This window comes from Camelus dromedarius, chromosome 19 (genome assembly GCF_036321535.1).
Source record: "Camelus dromedarius isolate mCamDro1 chromosome 19, mCamDro1.pat, whole genome shotgun sequence".
Lineage (NCBI taxonomy): Eukaryota > Metazoa > Chordata > Mammalia > Artiodactyla > Camelidae > Camelus > Camelus dromedarius.
Genome location: NC_087454.1, coordinates 20,442,505 through 20,461,502, shown reverse-complemented (window position 1 = coordinate 20,461,502; position 18,998 = coordinate 20,442,505). Strand labels below are relative to the sequence as shown.

Here is an 18,998-nt window from a genome sequence, read left to right as displayed (position 1 = left end):
ATGGCCAGACTATAAGTTCCATGAGAGCAGAGACTGTCTAAGTATCCCCAGTTCCTACCATTCTGCCTGGAACATAGCAGATGCTCAATAAATATTTGTTGAATGAATGAATGGAGAAGAAGGAAACAAAAGAAATAGAGACAAGATCCATGCCCTGTGGATTGTGTTCCAGTGATGGAACTGAAACACACAGAAAACAGTAAGAGAACATTACAAAGCAATACACTTGTAACAGAGTATAGTTTCTTTCAGCTGAGAGAAACAAATCTTCAAAGGGTCATTGGAGTGGACCTCTCAGTTAAGGCACACATAATACAAATTAGCAATCTTTGTCCAGGGATTAGGGTATAATCAAATCTTTTGTGACTATTCTTAACTTTCTGCCTTTCCCAGAAATCCCTGAAATGAAAAGGGGAAGAGGGAGGGAGAAAAGGTAGGTTAATTTTCAATAGGAACACGGGGATTCTAAGAATCAGAGTATTTAGCCTTAGTCACAGTGGACTAAGGTTACTCTGGCACAGAACCCAGAAATAAACTTGAGGGGAAAAGAAGTCTAGGTTAGTGATCTGAGGCTCAACACAGAAATGGAGGGGACTGTTTTGGCACAAGTCTGTGGTTAGTGATGAAATTACCTCCCCTCCTGGCTGTCCTGGCGCGGCCCTTGTAGTTTGGGGCACAGCGGCATGGTGTTAGAGAGCAAATGGAAGAGGGAGCCAAAGTGAGGTACTGAGAATGGAATTCTCCTTCCCTGAAGAGCTGTGGTGGCTGAGCCTGTGCAGGGAGCTGGACAAGCAATGCTGAATCACAAAGGGGACCTACACCTTTTATTAGGAAGAGGAGGACCAGTTTTCCACTGATACACCCAGTGGAGCAGGTTACACTAGTTATATATGCAAAATATAGGACAAACTAAATGGGCACAGAGCAAGGGGTGAAGAGAATGGCATGAGATTATTCTAGAATCATGCTATTCAAAGTGTGGTCCGTGGACCAGCAGCAACAGCATCCAAGAGCTTGCTAGAAATGCAGACTCGCAAGTCCCACCCTAGACTTCCTTAATCAGAACCTGCTATTTAACAAGTTCACCAGATGATACGTATACACATTAAAGTTTGAAAAGCACTAAGACTTCTGGAGGAAGAAGAGGTGGAAAAGCATTGATAAATATGAGGGGAAAGGTAAGGAAAGCCTCAGGTGGTCCCTCAAGGGAACGGGACAGTTAGGAAGAGAGTTCATTTTGAAGCACCCTAGATTGAAGGGGAGAAGGAGCAGACGGGTGGACCCTGGCTGGGCGCCCTGAACATAGGGATAAGGTGATTAGCACAGGTGAGCCCGAGGTTGCCAGATACAATGCTGGTTGCTGCCGCTATCATTCACCACCAGCTCCACAATTCCCCACTCTACCCTCATTCGCCACAATCTCCCTTTCCAGGACTTCTCCAGACTTTGACTCTGAATAGCTTGGCCAGGCAACCTCGCCTAGTTGGGTTCGATTTGGCCTAGGTCGGTTGTAAGGCCTGGAGCTTCCCGGTTGCGGGGTTGGGAGGAGTGGTGGGGTTTGGGGGCGGGGTGGGAAATGATGTCATGTCCAAAAGGCGGGCTAACCAGACTTCCCCTCCTCCCGATTGGCTGCCAGGAATTTGACTAGATTCTCCGTCTCGCGGGCTCCAGGGTTAGCTGTCAGCGTCTCTCCCCAGCTGCTCCCTGGCCCCCAAGACAGTTCTCTCCGCTTGGGGCAAGACTCCGAGCACAGTACTCAGTAGCACTTGGCTTCGGAAGAAGTGATTCGAATGGTCCAGCTATTGCCACCAGGCGATGAGCTTCGGCCGCCAGGTACTTTTTGACTGGATCGACTGTCCGTAGTTGGGACGGCTACCCAAGCCGCAGGGAATTGTGGAACTTATAGTTCTAGGTTAGTTCGGGGTTGGAAGGGAGGCTTGAGCCGAGCAGAGATTTTTGGAGGAAAAAAAGAAAAAGAGGATTTTGAGGGCTGGGACCGCGTCCTAGGAAGACAGGAAAGTCGTCTAAATAAGAATCCTGCTGTTAGCGTTGTTTTGACTTTTTTTTTTCAAATCAAGTGCTGACCAAAGGTGCCATCCCTTTCTGACCAAAACTGTTTACCCACGGTGAAAGGGACCGGGCACCCAAATGGAGACGCCACCAGTCAATCCAATGGGAGAGAAGGACACCTCTCAACCGCAGCAACAATGCGGAAAGAACTTCCGGAAGAACTTTGATTCAGCTACTCAAATTAGGCAGCAGCCCCGAGACCCTCCTACCGAAATCCTTGAGCTGAGAGTGAGCCCAGATCCAGCCATCCAAATTCTAGAGAATCCTCAAGAAACTGAAAATCTGGCCGCTGGACTTGAAGGAGACTCTGATAAGTCTCATGGATCAGCCAGTGAGATGCCAGAGCCCCTTGAAGCTTCTGACCTCTGGTACTGTCCTGATGGGAGCTTTGTCAAGAAGATCATAACCCATGGCCATGGCTTGGACAAACCCAAGCTGGGCTCCCGCTGCCGGGTACAGGCTTCTGGATTTCCTTTGGGGTCAGGGCTGCCAGAGGGTTGGACAGAGCTAACTATGGGGTTAGGCCCATGGCGGGAGGAATCCTGGGGGGAGCTCATAGAAAAATGCTTGGAGTCCATGTGTCAAGGTGAAGTGGCAGAGCTTCAGCTCCCTGGGTGCTCTGGACCTCCTATCAGGCTCACACTGGCCTCCTTCACTCAGGGCCGGGACTCCTGGGAGCTGGAGGCCGCCGAGAAGGAGGCCCTGGCCAGGGAAGAACGTGCAAGGGGCACAGAATTATTTCAAGCTGGGAACCCTGAAGGGGCTGCCCGATGCTATGGACGGGCTCTTAGGCTGCTGCTGACTTTACCCCCACCTGGCTCTCCAGAACGAACTGTCCTTCATGCCAACCTGGCTGCCTGTCAGTTGCTGCTAGGGCAGCCCCATTTGGCAGCCCAGAGCTGTGATCGGGTGCTGGAGCAAGAGCCTGGCCATTTAAAGGCCTTGTACCGAAGAGGGGTTGCCCAGGCTGCTCTTGGGAACCTGGAAAAAGCAAGTGCTGACTTCAAGAAGGTGCTGGCAGTAGACCCGAAAAACCGGGCAGCCCAGGAAGAGCTGGGAAAGGTGATCATTCAGGGGAAGAAACAGGATGCAAGGCTGGCTCAGGGACTGCGCAAGATGTTTGGCTGATTAAAAGTTAAACCTTAAAAGAGACAGGAACCTGTGAATTGTGGTCTATGCTGTGAGATGGGGGGTAGGGGGGACGGCCAGAGGGAGGGTTTCACCGATATCCCTTTCCCAGCTTTTGCCTTCCTAGGGGAGGTAGCAGTGATCTCAGGGCGCTTCTTTACCCTTTTACCATTAAAAAGCCATATGTCATGTGTGCTATGGGGTTTTTTTTTTGGGGGGGGTTGCTTTTCCATCTCCGAAGATGAATAGAAGCCGTCCAAACGAAATTTAGGACTGGCTGAGGGAGACGGCAGACCTTTAAAACCTGGGAGCTGCATTTCCTAAGCGATTTCTGGCTGGGTCCAGCTGGCGCATGCGCAAACCTCACTGCCCAGTTCTGTGGAAGCGCTGGCCTTCCGCGCTCGCATTGGCCGGGCCTGTACAGCCACCGCTTCTATTGACTCACGTGCTCAGTACCCAGGTCTCTTACTGGTCGATAGCGCTTCCGGGACGACCCCTCGCTTTTTAAGAGTCAACTGATTAGTTGCTGATGGGGAGAGGCGGGCCTTGGGAACCGTCTCATGGTTGGGGGGCGGGGGGGAAAGATGGCGGAGCTGATGCTTCTCAGCGAGATTGCGGATCCGACGCGTTTTTTCACCGATAATTTGCTGAGCCCGGAGGACTGGGGTGTGTGGAGTGTAGGCCTCGGGGTGGGGAGAGGGCTGTGGCATACTGTGTCCCTAAGGCGCGGAGGCCCATAGAGGAAGGCTGGGCAAATAGGGAATCTACTGTCTGAAGGAAGGCGGAACAGAGGGGCTAGTTGTGCTTTGGGGGAGGAAACGGGAGTTGGGGAAGACCTGTACTCCCTGCGGAAATCTGGAGTTATTCCGGGGTCGGGGAAGGAGGAGTGAAGTTCTTTAGCTGTATCACTTTTCTAGTGGGCGGGCGGTGGGTCTGGCCGAGCCGAGCCAATGAGGGATGGGGTGAGGGCAGAGTGTGGATCCTTGTGCGGCGCTACCGGACGACCCCCATGACCGTCCGCGCCTCTTGCAGACAGCACCTTGTACGCCGGCCTGGATGAAGTGGCCGAGGAGCAGACGCAGCTCTTCCGTTGCCTGGAGCAGGATGTCCCGGTATCGCTCCCCAAGCCTAGTCTCTTACCCTGGGTGGGTGGGAATGGTCCCAGAACCAGGACTCGTCCCCAGGCCAGAGCTCATCTGGAGCCACCACTTCCTCCTCACCCCTGCCGCCTAATATCCTCCCTTATTCAGTTTGGCAGCAGCCCCCTGGACTTGGGGATGGATATCAGCCCTCCCGAACCCCCCTGGGACCCTCTGCCTATCTCTCCAGGTAAGATACCCTTTGTGAGTCCCTCACCTTCCAGAAACCCTGATCTTCCCATTGTTCCCCAGAAATTATGTGATTCCTCTTATCCTCACGCCTCCTCCACCCCAGTGCCTGTAGACTCCTTTCCGTCTTTGATCCCTTATATGTGCTCCTTCCCCCTTGCCCAGGGAGGGGTCCTTACCTGGGGTCCTTGGACACATTTTGGACTCTTGCTTCCTAGTTATGTTCTAACCCCTTTTCCTTCAGATCTTCAGGTGAAGTCTGAGCCATCCTCTCCCTGCTCTTCCTCCTCCCTCAGCTCTGAATCATCACATCTTTCCACAGAGCCCTCCACCCAGGTGAGAGAGTCATCTCCCTCCTACTCTCCGCGGCAGGGACTCAGCTCCCTTCCCTTCACCTGCAGATGCTGAGGGAATGATCTGTGCTTTGAGTCGTGGGGGTGGGGGTGGGGGTGGGGGGCTTTTCCGCCTTTGCCATTTCTTTAATCTCCTCGTTTTCCACATCTACACTCTGGTTGTCTAGAATTGAAAATGGAGTTTTTTAATATACAGAAATATGTGGCAGCTATGGTGGGGCTAGGAAGAAGAAAGTTGTTAGCTGCTGAGAGTTCTGGAACTGTTCTTAGCCAAGTTGTCCACTCTAAGGCAGTTTTTGAAATCGTGAGACTTCATCATCCCTCCCAGGAATAAAGTAGAAAGAGAGAACAAGGGGCCAGAGGCAGCTTAGGGAGATGTTGAGTACCTTTCAAAGCAGAAGGTCAAGTAACTGGTGGTTCAGTTAAGCTTTAAAGCATTTGTTCTAGCTCTTACTCTCAACACGTCCTTTGTTTTCTTTCCTTGTTTTTGTGCCCTCTGCTTCACCCTCACTTTTACCCAGGCCTCTGGTGTAGGGGAGGTGCTGGTTGTGAAGACAGAGTCCTTGGCACCCCCACTCTGCCTCCTGGGAGATGATCCAACATCCCCATTTGAAACTGTCCAGATCAATGTGGGCCCCACCGCCGATGATCCCTCAGGTAATAACAGCCTACGTCATCCCCAGGCCACACCAAGGTAGAGTGTACGTACATGTGTGCGTGTGTGCGTGTTTGTATGGGAAGGGGGACTGCAGTCAGCAGGACAGGGAGGAAAAGGTGGGAGGGGAAACAGCAGATAACCAGGAGAGAGGCCAGGAATAGGAGGGAGAATTTCAGGAAATCACAGCAAAGGCAGCACTGAAGAGATGGGGATGATTTTTCTTTCTTTTCTTGTTCATACCTGCTGTGTGATTGAACTTCTCATTGCTTTGCTTTTTTTATAAAAACTTGTGGACAGTTTAGGGCATATTTATCTATGTTACTTTTCCCTCAAGATTTCATTATAAAAGTTTTCGAACATACAGGAAAGTTGGGATACCCTATACCCAACTCCTAGATTCTACAAATAACATTACTTGTGCTATTTTTTTAAAGTGTTATTGAGTTTATTTACTCTTATATATTTATTCAGCACCTGCATTTATTGAGCACCTACTCCATGCCAGATACTGGACAGGGTGCTGGAGATACAGAGATGAAGAACATATAACCACCACACTGACTTAAGAATCCTGCAGTGTGGTCAGGGGAGAAAGACAAGGAAGGTGTAGAGATTATCACAAGATGCCATGAAAGCTCATAAGAGGGCTGAACCTGGCTCTCAGATGGGTTCACCTACATGGGGCAGTCAACAAGTCTCAAAGAGAGATTTATCAGAGGCCATGAAGGCTCAGAGGTGACTGAGCTTTGCAACTTGGTGCCTAGAAGGCTGACAGAGTACGAAGGGAATCTGTATAAAGGGACAACCAGTGAGCCCTGTTTAAGACCAGTTGAATCTGGGTGACCAGGGGTTGGGGGTGGGAGGCATGAGGATGGAAGTGACCAGCAGGGAGCTTGGGAGTCAGAATCAGGACACCAGGAAGCAGTCAAGGGTAGAAACATAGCCTGGGTAGTTGTTAGCGTGGAGATGCCTGATAGCATTGGGCCAGGGTGCAGTAAAAGTCTAACCAGACAGGAATTCAGGCCCATAGGAATGCTGCAGAGTCCCTGCTTGGGCCTCGTCTCCATGAACGGACAAGGTGTATGAGGAAGAAAGAGGGAGAGAGAAGGGCAAGGGCAGCCATGGGGGAAACTCAGCACTGGTGAAAACACCTGAGAGGGGCCATGGAGGGAGAGAGGGGGTCCTGGGTGAAGAGGGGGAAGGAGAGCCAGCAGGTCAGCAGCTCCGTGGCTCCCCTCCTCCCAGACTGCCCTCCTCAGCAAGAACAGTTTTCCTTTCAGGTGCAAGGAAAATGACCATGTCTCCCATCTCCCCATCTTGGCCCTTGTCTCCTTCAGTGCTTCTCTGATACCCAGCTTTTTGTCTTGTCCTGCCATCCCACAGATGTCCAGATTAAGATAGAACCTGTCTCTCCATCTTCCTCCATCAACTCTGAGGCGTCCCTGCTCTCTGCAGAGTCCTCCAGCCAGGTGAGCATCAGCGTCCCTGCCTCCCTCCAGCACCCCGTGAGTCCCTCCTGACTCTCAGAAGTGTGAACACTTTCTCTTCTTCAGCTTCTTCTCCTCAGCCCTCCTCCTGACTCACATATCTTCTGGAATGCCCCACATAGGCTTTTATAGGAGAGGAGGTACTGGAAGTGAAGACAGAGTCCCCATCCCCTCAAGGCTGTCTCCTGCGGGATGTCGCAGGCGCCCCACTTGGTGCCGTTCAGATCAGCGTGGGCCCATCCTCCGATGGCTCCTCAGGTAATGGGGCCTCCTGACACCTGGGATCCCTGGCAAGAGGACTGTAGTCCTCATATTCCTTCCTTCTTTCCTTTCACCTTCCTTCAGGCAAAGCCCTGCCCGCCCGGAAGCCACCGCTGCAGCCCAAACCTGTGGTGATAACTGCTGTCCCGATGCCACCCAGAGCTGTGCCTCCCAGCACCGCTGTCCTTCTGCAGCCCCTCGTCCAGCCACCCCCAGGTACTGAAAAAGGAGAGAAGGAGGCCACTTGGATTGACCCTCTCAGGGAGCTCACAGCCATTGAGGCTCCCAACCCTTGGGTGCTCGGGTGTGGCTGCGGACACAAGGAACCCACCTGACTTCCAGCTCTCTGACCTCCTTCTCCTGCTCACTTGCCCCAGTGTCGCCAGTCCTCCTCATCCAAGGTGCTATTCGAGTCCAGCCTGAGGGACCGAACCCCCCTGCTCCAAGACCTGAGAGGAAGAGCATTGTTCCAGCTCCTATGCCAGGGAACTCCTGCCCACCTGAGGTGGATGTAAGTATTGGGGAGGGAGGAGTAGGGATGGTAGTGGAGGGGAAGAGAACTGTAATGCGAGAGAACTGTAGAGTGAAAAGAGAGCAAAAAGTGAGGAAGTGGGCCCATAAAATGATCCTGAAGGTCAGAGTGGACCTCTTTCATACAAGAGTATCAACTCCTTGTAGTTTGAGGCTCTTCACCTTTGCTGTCACTGCAGATGGAGAAATGGGAGTGGTCTCAGTAAATCAGTCAGGGCAGTCATACTGTGTGGTGGAAGAGGGATGCTGCTTCCTAAGGGAAAACTAGGTAAACTCTTCTTTCATTATAGCAAGCTTAAACGTTGGGTCCTAAAAAGGAGAACTGAGAAGAAAGACCACCCATCAAGGAAAGGAACTGAGAATGGAGGAAGTTCCTCCTACAGTCTTAACTTCTCTCAGCTCTGAGGATCAGGATTACGGAGTGGTTGAGAGCAGGGCCCCTTCCCTGAAATGTTTTAGTAGAGAGGAAAAACCCCTCTCTGGCTGTGCAAGCAGAGATTAGGGAGGCAGGAGAGTAGCGCCCTAGAGCGTGGAGTAACGGGTCCCTGGAGCAGAGGACGTGGCTCCCCTCTCGCCCCGCCCCTCTTTCATTCTCTTTGACCCTCTCCTGCGTAGGTGAAGCTGCTGAAGCGGCAGCAGCGAATGATCAAGAACCGGGAGTCAGCCTGCCAGTCCCGGAGGAAGAAGAAAGAGTACCTGCAGGGGCTGGAAGCGAGGCTGCAGGCCGTGCTGGCCGACAACCAGCAGCTCCGGCGGGAGAATGCTGCCCTCCGCCGGCGGCTGGAGGCCCTGCTGGCTGAGGTAAGACCCGGGTGTCCTTGGGAGACCAGCGGGTGTTGGGCTCCCGGGGATGACTCACCCTCTCCAGCTTCCCTCTTTCTCTGTACCTTAGAACAGCGAGCTCAAGTTAGGGTCCGGAAACAGGAAGGTGGTCTGCATCATGGTCTTCCTTCTCTTCATTGCCTTCAACTTTGGGCCTGTCAGGTGAGACCCTCCTTGCCTCCCCAGAACCTTCTGGGTGGAGCTCACCCCTCTGCTGCCTGATTGCCTGCTTTGGCGCCCTCCCTTTCATCCCACGTACCCACAGACAGCTATGGTGTCCTTGACACTGATGGTGTATCCAGCCAGTCCTTTCTTGTTCCATCATTTCTCTCATAAATGATAGGTTGTGGAGTAGATGACGGTGAGAACACTGATAAAAACAGTGACTGTCGAGTGCTTCCTTAGTTCCGGGCTCTTGGTTCAGCGCTCTCCTTTTCTCATGTTTTCTGGCTGGCTAGGGGTAGGGACTGCTCTCATTCCATCCTACAGGTGAAGAGGTTCAGTCTCAAAGAGCAGATTGGAACCAGGCAGGCTGTCTGCAGAGCACTTGCTCTTAACTAGCCCCTCATTGAAGCTGGAATTCTTCCTCATACTCTGTCCTTCCCCATCCACAGCATCAGTGAGCCTCCTCCAGCTCCCATCTCTCCTCGGATGAGCAGAGAGGAGCCTCGACCCCGGAGACACTTGCTGGGGTTCTCGGCCCAAGAGCCTGTTCATGGAGCTGAGCCCCCGCAGCGTCCTTCTCAGGGCCCCGAGGAGCCCCAGTCCAGCCCTGCAGGCCAGCCAAGCTTCAGGTGAGGAGAGGGCCCTCTCTATTTTGGGGGTCCTGAGTGTGTCTTCTCCCTCAAAGCTAACTTTGAGGAGAGCCAGAGTTGTTCTTTTACATCATTGTCTTCTTCTTTGATGGGGGAGTGCGGGGCAGCCCCGGGTCATTGCCTCCTCCCTGCCTCACTCCAGGAACCTGACGGCCTTCCCCGGGGGCGCCAGGGAGCTGCTGCTGAGAGACCTGGACCAGCTCTTCCTCTCCTCTGATTGCCGGCACTTCAACCGAACTGAGTCCCTGAGGTGTGGGGGATTCACCACTGGGGCGCCTTCCCTGTTGTCCTGAGCTCCCCTACTCCCCCTGCCCCTAGACGGCCTGGCTGTCCCGTGTGCTGAAGCACCAGCTCGCCTTGCCCTCAGTCCTCCTCTCCCTCCCTCGGGCGATGAGAGTAGGAGAGTGGCCGGGCATGGAGGTGTTACCCTTCCTCTGCTTCCCCAGGCTTGCTGATGAGCTCAGTGGCTGGGTCCAGCGCCACCAGAGAGGCCGGCGGAAGGTCCCTCCGAGGGCCCAGGAGAGGCAGGTAGGAGGGCATGGGGCTGCTTCAAGGACAGCCAGGTGAGGACAGGGGCTAACTGTCCTGGGGATTTTAAGTAGTTATCGAACTGTGGGGGTTGGGGGCAGTGGAAGGGTGGGTGTGCGGTGGCGTTGGCTTCCAGGGGCCGTCTGTCTCTTTCCCTTTTCCCTTCACCCTCTTCAAATCCTTAGATACTTCTCCTTCCAGAAGTCTCAGCTATGGAAGAAGTCACCTCCATTTAAGGCAGTCCCCACCCAGCCCCTTGGGCCCCCAGAAAGGTGAGTCTTTACTGGGTGCTTATTATTAAGGGAGGTTCCACTCCAAAGAGCTATACCCCCAGGGACCGTCCTGTGCTTGGAGTTTTGTCACCCCTGGCATTATGCCTCCTTCATCCACCAGGGGTCTCCTGTCTCTTTTTCTCTCATCCTCTCCGCTTTCCCCAGTGGAAACTGGGCACTGGGTTTTAGTTGCTCACAATTCCTGTTTCCCCACTTGCCTAGGGATTCTGTGGGCCAGCTGCAGCTATATCGCCACCCAGACCGTTCGCAGCCAGAGTTCCTGGATGCAATCGACCGACGGGAGGACACATTTTATGTTGTCTCCTTCCGAAGGGTGAGTTTCTCCTCCTGGCCTGTCCCCATCACCCTGGGTTCTCTAGCAGTCTGTCTGCAGGTTGAGGCTGTAGAGTATGGCCAGGGAGCCTGTCGGCATCTTCTTCTCCATCCTTTCGGCCTGGCCCCTCTGTTTCCCAGGACCACCTGCTGCTCCCAGCCATCAGCCACAACAAGACCTCTCGGCCCAAGATGTCCCTGGTGATGCCCGCCATGGCCCCCAATGGTAATTCTTTCCCTGCCCAGTGTGGGGAGGGATCCTGAAATTGAGGGAGGGGGAAGTTCTGATAGGAGATCTAGCATGCGGAGTTGAGGGGGGAAATGGGGAGCGGAGCGGGGATACCGCAGAGATGCTAGATGCCTGGGTGAGAAGCTGGAAAGGGGTGGAGAGAAAAACAAGATACAGGAGACTGACGGGAGGCCAGTGAGGGTGCGGGTCCTCCCTTAGTGGAGGTGTTGGGCAGACGAGGGGTGGGCTGGGAACCTGCCAGACTCTTACTTCCTTTTTTCTCCTGATATCCTCCCCTCTGTGACCTCACACTCATAAATGCCATTTTCTCTTCCTACTTCTTTCCTTTTCCCTGCACCAACTCCATCCCTACCCTCTCTCTGAACTCCCACTGGGGATCTGCCTCATCACCCTTGCCCTTTCCTCCCTGTCCACCACCACTTTTCCAACCCCTCCTCTCTGTGTGCCTCCCCTCCCCTCTCCCTCACCTCTTCCCTTCTCACAGAGACCCTGTCAGGCCGGGGGCCCCCGGGGGACTATGAGGAGATGATGCAGATCGAGTGTGAGGTCATGGACACCCGGGTGATTCACATCAAGACCTCCACAGTGCCCCCCTCGCTCCGAAAACAGCCGTCCTCCACCCCGGGCAATGCCACAGGCGGCCCCTTGCCAGCTTCTGCATCCAGCCAGGCCCCCCCGGCTGCCCATCAGCCCCTCTACCTCAATCATCCCTGACCTCTGCTGCTCACATTGACTTAGAACTGGGGGGCAGGGGTGGGGCTGACCTAGTGGGACTGTTTTGAATTTTCCCCATCCCTGGGCTTGGGGCAGTTGGTCAAGGAAAGATAGGTGAGGGGTTAAGCACCTATTTGGGGTGGGGTGGAATTTTACCTCTCTTCGTGCCCCTTTTTGGAATATAGGGCTTCTCTCATTTCTAGGAACCCCCAGTCCCTCCTTCTTTCTTTGAAGGTGTTGAGTGAGGTTAAGTGTGGTGGGGGAGCTCCTGTACATTGTTTATTCTTTTGTTTCTATTTGGGGGGGTGGAGGTGGGAATTTAGTCCCCAGGTGGGACAAGGGGAGTTTTTACATTTGGGACCTAGTTACTGGGCGTAAAGGAGGCATGGTGGAGGGAGGCCAGGTTGATGTTTGTGCATATCTTCTTTTTTTATTATTAAATAAACAACTTGGAGGGAGTTGAAGGAACGATGGCTCATGACAGGGAATTTGGGGGAAGGTGGCTTCTGTAGGGCCCGTATGTCAGAACCAAGCACTGAAGACATAGCTGGCTCTGGGGTGGGGAGGGTGTGCGATCGCAGACCTCAAGTCATCCCCTTACCCCACCCCTGCAACTCTGGACGTCTGCTGTCTAACGGGGGAGCGGGGGAGTGATGTCCCATGGCGTGACCAGCCAGAGGATACAGATCCTGGAATGTGTCTGAGTAAACAGGAAGGACAGGGGGCCCCACGCCCTTTAGGGTGAGCAGCCTCCCTGGGTCCCCGGCCCTCTAGCAGGTTCTCCCCCGCTTGCTTTCCAGGATGAGCAGCTCGAACAAACAGTGGAGCTGGGGCCAAGGGCTGTGAGCCCAGAGAGGAGGAGCCACAGGGGACAGGGGGCAGTGTTTGGAGAGAAGGGGGATGTTGAAGAACATCTTCTTAGCCCTAAACTGGAGGCAACTGAGATTGAGAACCCAGTTGAAAATAAGGGATGAGTGAGGGGCCAGCAGGAAAGGCTGTACTTTCTAATTAGGAGGAAGGGGGACAGGATGAAGGGTGGGGGGCCAAGTCTCATTCAACCTGGGGGGGTCCCCTGTCAGCAGCTCCTGTCCGGCAGCACCTCCGGCCTGGCCCTGCAGGAGTGTCCTGGGTCAGTGGGAGGGTGTGGGCTAGGCCTGGGCTCAACGCCCAGATCACTGGACAGGGGCCGCCTGGGCCACAAGCCCAGGCCTGAAACGGGGGAAGAACCTCACGTGTCCAGCCAGGCTCTCCCCCTTCCCCATTACTGTGTTTGGGGTGAAAACAGACCAAGTAACTACGGCAACCTGGAACCAGGGCCCCCAGGAACTAGGCCTCACCTCCTTCCAGAGGGCAGTCCTGGCTCCTCCATCAGCACTTCCTGTCCCAACGTCCCTCGAGCCTTATCCAGCCTCATCCAGGCGGTGAGTGCAAGGAGAACAAGGAGTTTGGAGGCAGACCACCTGAGTGGGAGTGGGAGTCCCTGCTTTGCCTTTTATTAGTGGGCCTCCTTAAGAGGTAACTTAAACACTCTGAGCCTTAGTTTCCTCATCTGTGAAATGGGCTACTCCTACCCACGTCTCAGGGTTGATGTGAGGATAAAAGATGATGTTCACAGTGCCTGGTCCATAGTGGGCACACCCTCCCCTCATCCCTTGCTCCTTTCTCTCTCCATTTACCTGTCCTTTTCTCCTCTGTTCCACTTTTAACCCATCTGGGTCCATCACTGTTTCATTGTCCCATTGCTTTTTCTCTTTCCTGCCCCACCCGCCCCCACTGCTCGGGAAAGTGTTTGAAGTACTGGCATCAGCCTGGTGCTCTCGGGTGGGGCCTGCAGCTCCTCCTGCGAAGTGGCAGCTAGGGACAGCTGGCACTTGGGTGTGAACCAGGCAGGAATCAGGCTCTTTTGGACCAGGGAGTGGGGTGGTGGGAAGGCCCGAGAGGGGTGTGAAGAGGAGGTCAGTCGGCTGCAGGGGTGAAGGCAGGTCTGTCTGGGCTGCCGCCCTCCAGGCCCACGTGGGTGTCCAGCCACAGCCCCCGTTTGGTCATCTCAGCATGCTGGCCACTGTAACTTAGTGCCTCCTGTTGGCTCCTTCCTGTCTCAGGCCCTCTTTATCTTTCTGTTCTGCTTTCCTTCCTCAGAATCCGCCTTTTGTTCCTCTTACCACCCCTGACGCACTCTCTCTCCCTCTTCTCTTTTCTCTAGGCTTCTTTCCTGCATCGCTTTGCCCTCTACCCAGCACGAGTCCCCGCCTTCTCTTTCTGACTCTTTAGTCTGTTCATCTGTTGTTTCTCGCTGTTTTTGTATTTCCCCTTCCTTCCCCTCGGCCTCACTATCTGCTCCCTTTCTTTTTTCGTTGTCTTCTCATCCCCTCCCTCTGCTGACCCTGGACACGTCCTCCCTTGTCACACCACCCCCTCCATTGCCCTCTCCACTCCTTTGTCCACATTCCTTGTCCCCTTCCACGACTTCCTCTCTTCTCCCCACCTCAGCCCTCTCCTCCTTCCTCCCCCCTTCTCCCTTCACCTCCCCGCTCCAGTCCTCTGTCCTCTTCCCAGCTGCGGGGCCGGGACTGGGGAGCCTGACACGTTTGCCTCATCGTTCTGCTATGGCTTCTGGATACAGCACATCTGGATTCCGGGGCCCAGATGTGTGGTTGCTACAGCGACCTCAGTCCCTCTGGTAAATACGGGCGCCCACCCGCCCCAGAGCAGAGAACAAAATAATTCTGTGACTTTCTTTTGTCACGGGATAGAAATGTCCTCCCTCCTCCCTTTTCCCCACACCCATGGCTTCAGGCAGAGGAAGTCCAAACCCTTCCTCCTGTGGCTCTCTTGCCCCCTTTTCAGCCTCAGCTTCTTAGTTCTCCCATGTTTCATCCCAGGCTGTCTTCTCTCTCCACGTCCCCCTTTCTCACCACCTCCCGCCTCCAAATCTCAATAGTGGAGTGTTGACCCTGTGACTTATACTTGGCAATTTCTTCCAACTGAATCTACATGGTAACTGGATGCAGAAAGAAGTTTCAGAAATCCAGATCATCCACCCTTCCTTCTCAAACAAGTCCTTCCAGAACCCCCTTCATTTGTTTCTGCCCGAAGTCTTCAGTCTTCCCATGGCTGTTCCTGGAGAAAGGGAAGGAACACAGGCTCTGGAATCAGAAAACCTGGGCTGAGGCCCACCCTCACCACCACTAGCAAGGTTGCTGGGACAAGTCCCTGAGAGCCTGGGAGCCTCCGAGTCCTTAGCACGAAGTGGCACTAAAATGCTGCGGTGTCAGCGCTTTGTAAACGGAAGCCCAGTACAACTGTTTTCTATCTTCCCCTCCCTGGGACCGCTTCCTTGGATTGCAGCCCCGGCCTCTCTTCGCTGCCTCTCCCATCCCTCAGGCCCTTGCCCTTAATTGCCCTTAGTCTCCTTTGTCTTCCTTGGCTTTCCCTTTCCTACCGTGCTATACCTTATACCCCACATCCTCCTGAAGTCATGACAGGAACTTGGAGGTTCATTCAAGGATGGAGGCCCAGAGCTGAAGACACCTGGACTGAGGATTCAGAGAACAGCCAGAGCACCTGGACAGTTCTTGACGACACCTCAGCCTTTCTGCCCATCACCCAGGACATCTGGGTGAAGGTGCCCCAGCTCTGACCACTGGACTCCCTGCCTTCCTGCTGGGGCTCCCTGCCAGGCCCTCTTGCCACACAGCCTTCCCTCACAGTCCTTGTACCAGCAGGCATTTATCAGGCACCTGCTCTGTGCAAGGCCTGGTGCTTGTCTGATAAAATGCAAGCATATAGGAGACACGAGCTCCTCCAAGAGCCTGAAATCCAGGGTGGGAGTCAAATTTTAGATAATGATTATCTGAAAACCTGGAATTACATCTCTGTCAGGCCTCCGTGGCTTCTTCAAATGCCTTGTAAGCTTGTAAATGTCTGGAATCCCACACCCCGCTCTGACTCCAGCACCCTGTCTCTCCCCAGCAGTGGACTTTCAATACCTCAGAGCTGTCCTTCCAGCTCTTGCTCCTCTCCAGGGTCTCCTGGCCTCTCTCTGGGCCAAGTATACCTATGGTGACCATACATCCTAAATAATAAAACCGAGACGTAGGGTATAGGATGAAAAAAAAAAAGAAAGGCTATGACCATGGGACAGAATTACTGGAATTGGGGGGTTTCAGAGAAAATGTTCTCTGTGCTGTCTGCTCCCCCATAAGATGCTGTTTCAGACCCCCTTCACCTTTTCATCTACTTTCCCCCCAACCCCTGCCTGCAAATCTGAGGGAAGCCGTTAGCTATTCCAGGCTCTGGGGGCCTCAGGCCAACGCAGAGGAAGGAAGCTGAGCCCAGCTCTATCCAAGATGCTGACTTCATCCTCCCCATCAAAGCCAGGAAAAAAACAGCCACAGACACACGGACACACACGGGGACACCCACGCGAGAGCCCATGCGAGCCTTTGCCCTCAGCCCTGGGAGCTAACTAGGCAAATGGTACCACCACATGCTGTCCCAGCACACCCTGACCTGGGAACACCACACACCCACGACCACGGGGATCTGACTTGGGGTGCTGACACCTGTGCCCCAGCCCAAGCAGTGGAGTCAGGCACATCCAGGCTTTCACCCATCACCTGCGACTTGGCCAAGCTACTCCTTAATGGTGAGGATTGTAGCTGGGCAGCAAGAATTAATCCTCAGGTTGAAACCTGGGATGGGGTCTCCCTCAACCTGGATAGTTCTCATCTGGCGTAAGTCTCCTTTTCAGCCCCTCATCCAGGTAGCAAAGCACGCAGAGAAATGAGGCCAGAGAAACAGCGCAGCAGCCTGATTTGGGTGTGTCTGCACCCCTGCCCTCTGGTGTCAGTTTTCCTATCTCTGCCTGAGATCAAAGTGACCTTTTACCCCAGCCCACAACTCTCTCCCTACCCCAGCCCCTCTTCCCCACAGGACCCAGACATTAGCCCCCTTCCACTTTTCACAACTTAGCCCCACCATTTCTGCCCCTGCCTCTAGCTCTTTCTCCAGCCCTAAAGCTTCCTCCTAACTTGCAGGCTTCCCTTCCCTGTCTCCCCTGAACTCCACCATCTTTCCCAGGTCTTCTGTGACCCAGGGTTCAGCCAAGCCCTTGTCCAGCCAGTGCCCAAGCCTCATCTGCCATTTCTCTAGGAATTTGCTGAGGTGGGAGAATCAAAAGGGGCCATTGATCCCGAGCTGAGAACCAGAGGTAGACTGAACAGTGCAGACATTCGGACAGGGACCAGGCAGCATGGAGGCAGGGCGAGCAGAGACAATAGAAGAAAAAGAGACAGCGCAGGTGGGAGCAGTTGGGGCCGGGCAGGGGCAGAGGTGAGGACAAGGAGTCCTGGAGAAGGCTCCATGTTGGAGAGGGATTTAGGCTTGGGAGGGAGGTTTCCCCCTGTCATCCTCCCACTTTGGTCCCTGCCCCGCACTGCCAGGAGACAATTGGTGGTGAGGGGGGATGAAGGAGTGGGTGTTGGCCCAGACAGATCAGGCAAGATCCAAGCTGGAGCAGTGTGGCAGCTGGGGAGGGTGGGGAGGTGCAGGGGAGGGAGGAGGGAGAGGGGCTGGCCATAGGGAAGGGAGTTGGAAGAGAGGAGGAATCTGGTCAGAGAGCTGGAGCAGCAGGTGGGGAAGTGGTGGGGGGAAAGGAGAAAAGGCTTGAGGGATGGGGATGTCTGTTTGGATAAAGATTAGGGTGAAGAGGAAGAGTAAAAATGGGATAAGAAAAGGACGTGGGAGGTCAGACCAGGGGCGAGATGAGTGTATTGTGGGACTCAGTGATCCCAGACAGGGAGGGGGGTCGGGTTGATGGCAGGAGAGGGGGGTGGTATGTGATGACGTTGGGAGGGCCTGGCAGGGGCGGGAGGGTGGGAAGACCTGCCCTATCTCCGCTCCCCTCCCTGACCTCATGCTGGTCCTCCCCTTCTCCTCCCCCTGCTCGATGCAGGCTCCCTCCTTCTCACTGTCGCTGCCCAGATCGACTGTCGGGTCAGTGAGCCCCTGCTGCAGGGAATAAGCAGGGGACATCCAGGGAATCCAGGGCTGCCAAGGGGCACCTACCACCCTGCCCTGAGCGCCCCCTTCCCAAGGTCGGAGACAGAGCAGGTGCAGAGGGACTGCAGCCGCTTGTTACCCAGGTAAGGAACGGTGCTCTTGGGAGACAGAAGAGCCGGGAGAGGTGAGGACTTCTGTCCCCACACCACAGGTGAAGGCTGACAGGAGAGCTCTCAGCAGAGCCTCCCAGAGCAAGGACTTTCCTTTGGGGCAGAGGAAATCGGACCATGCACTGGGGACTGGACTCCCTGTGGAAGGTGTGTCTGGGAGGTGAGTCAGTGCATGTGTATTTGTGTGCAGGGCGGCGGGTGCTGGGGTTTGGACAGGACCCGGTGGTGGCACCAAGGTGGCAGTGGCTATCGGTGAGGAGGGGCTCTGGGCCCCGGAGGGGTTGAGGCTGGGGGAAACCAGGGACCAGGCTGAGCTGGTGGCCAGCTGAAGGAGGAAAGTGCTGGTGGAACCCCAAGTGCTGTGGCTGGCGAGGCTGAGCCAGAGCTCCAGGAAGGAGCTTCTTTGAGCATCCAGATGGGAGCTCCCCAGGTGACAACACGTGGGTTACAAGGCCTGGGAGGGAGGTCTGGGGGTCTTGAGCCTTTAGGAAATGCTGAAATGGAGCAGAGTCAGGACTCCCAGGTCTGGGATGGGCACGGAGCCTGCAGAGAGAATCCTAAAACTTGATCTTGGCAGAGAGCTTTGCACCCATGACTCACGGTTCAGCGGGGCTGGGATGATTGAGAGATGCCTCCAGGGTCACAGGGCTCCGTCTTCATTCCGTCCCCCTTCCAGGCTCTCCCTGCTTCTGTCCGTCTGAACCTCCCCCTACACGTGACACACCCTGGGTGGGATGGGCGGGCCCCTTATCTCGCCTGGAAAGAATTTAATGGCTTGGAAACAACTGGAAATGGAACTGAGAGGAACTACTGGGAAGCAACTCGGAAACACGGAAACACCACAGCTGCTGTGTGTCCACTTCCAATCCCCACCCACTTCCCAGATCCTCAGCCCCCTCCCCTTTCCCTGGCCCTGCCTCCAAACCCCTGGGGACCCAACACCTCAATTCTGCAAACTTCCTTTCCCTCAAGTCCTGCCAGGTCACTCAGTGCAGGACCAGAACCCGCCTTCCTATCTCTCACTGACTACCCCCACCCCCCACCCCGACTCTTTCCCACTGGGGGTCTGGAAATCCTTTCTCTTAATTTTTACATTTCTCTGGCCTATTAGCTCCCCAGAATAAGAGGCATCTGGTCCCTCCAACTCCCCACTCCTGGTACCTTATTGCCACCTGTTTCCAACCCAGTATCTGGAACCCACCCTCATCTCCCTCCTTCATCTCACAGTCTCGGAATCCTTCTACCTTCAGTCCTCTGGTGGCCCAAGGAGCAGAG

The 18,998-nt window shown here is 54.6% G+C and overlaps 3 protein-coding genes and 1 long non-coding RNA gene across 7 annotated transcripts in view; 3 read left to right on the top strand and 1 right to left on the bottom strand.

The window, feature by feature from the left end:
- Positions 1–1,637: 1,637 nt before the first annotated feature.
- FKBPL (FKBP prolyl isomerase like) lies at positions 1,638–3,222 on the top strand. The gene is made up of 2 exons (XM_010982228.3): positions 1,638–1,833; positions 2,079–3,222. Exon 2 carries the CDS (start codon positions 2,149–2,151, stop codon positions 3,196–3,198), a length of 1,050 nt encoding a protein of 349 aa, XP_010980530.1. The 5' UTR covers positions 1,638–1,833; positions 2,079–2,148; the 3' UTR covers positions 3,199–3,222.
- A 501-nt stretch (positions 3,223–3,723) lies between these two features.
- Positions 3,724–12,018, top strand: ATF6B (activating transcription factor 6 beta). Of its 2 annotated transcripts, none has more exons than XM_064476333.1 (18): positions 3,724–3,864; positions 4,231–4,310; positions 4,449–4,527; positions 4,771–4,862; positions 5,401–5,536; positions 6,921–7,006; positions 7,147–7,282; positions 7,370–7,501; positions 7,663–7,796; positions 8,432–8,617; positions 8,709–8,800; positions 9,253–9,432; positions 9,596–9,703; positions 9,900–9,981; positions 10,186–10,253; positions 10,476–10,587; positions 10,728–10,812; positions 11,321–12,018. In XM_064476333.1, the coding sequence occupies exons 1-18, from the start codon at positions 3,759–3,761 to the stop codon at positions 11,548–11,550; spliced, it is 2,124 nt and encodes a 707-aa protein (XP_064332403.1). In that variant the 5' UTR covers positions 3,724–3,758; the 3' UTR covers positions 11,551–12,018. The 2 variants fall into 2 exon arrangements, with proteins under 2 accessions (XP_064332403.1, XP_010980532.3); XM_010982230.3 differs by having other exon boundaries at positions 10,183–10,253.
- Positions 11,971–18,601, bottom strand: LOC105090855 (uncharacterized). The gene is made up of 3 exons (XR_837317.3): positions 18,324–18,601; positions 15,540–15,625; positions 11,971–14,670 (listed from the first exon to the last, which is right to left on the bottom strand). It is a non-coding gene; the product is annotated as an uncharacterized LOC105090855 (long non-coding RNA).
- TNXB (tenascin XB) overlaps positions 17,111–18,998 on the top strand; it is a 50,394-nt gene continuing 48,506 nt past the window's right edge. The window contains exons 1-2 of one of the 3 annotated variants that reach the window (XM_064476331.1): positions 17,111–17,184; positions 17,507–17,696. The gene's annotated coding sequence lies outside the window, so the exon portion shown is untranslated. Of the gene's footprint in view, positions 17,299–17,506; positions 17,697–18,998 lie in introns of all 3 variants that reach the window. The other 2 variants (XM_064476330.1, XM_064476332.1) reach the window with 2 other exon arrangements.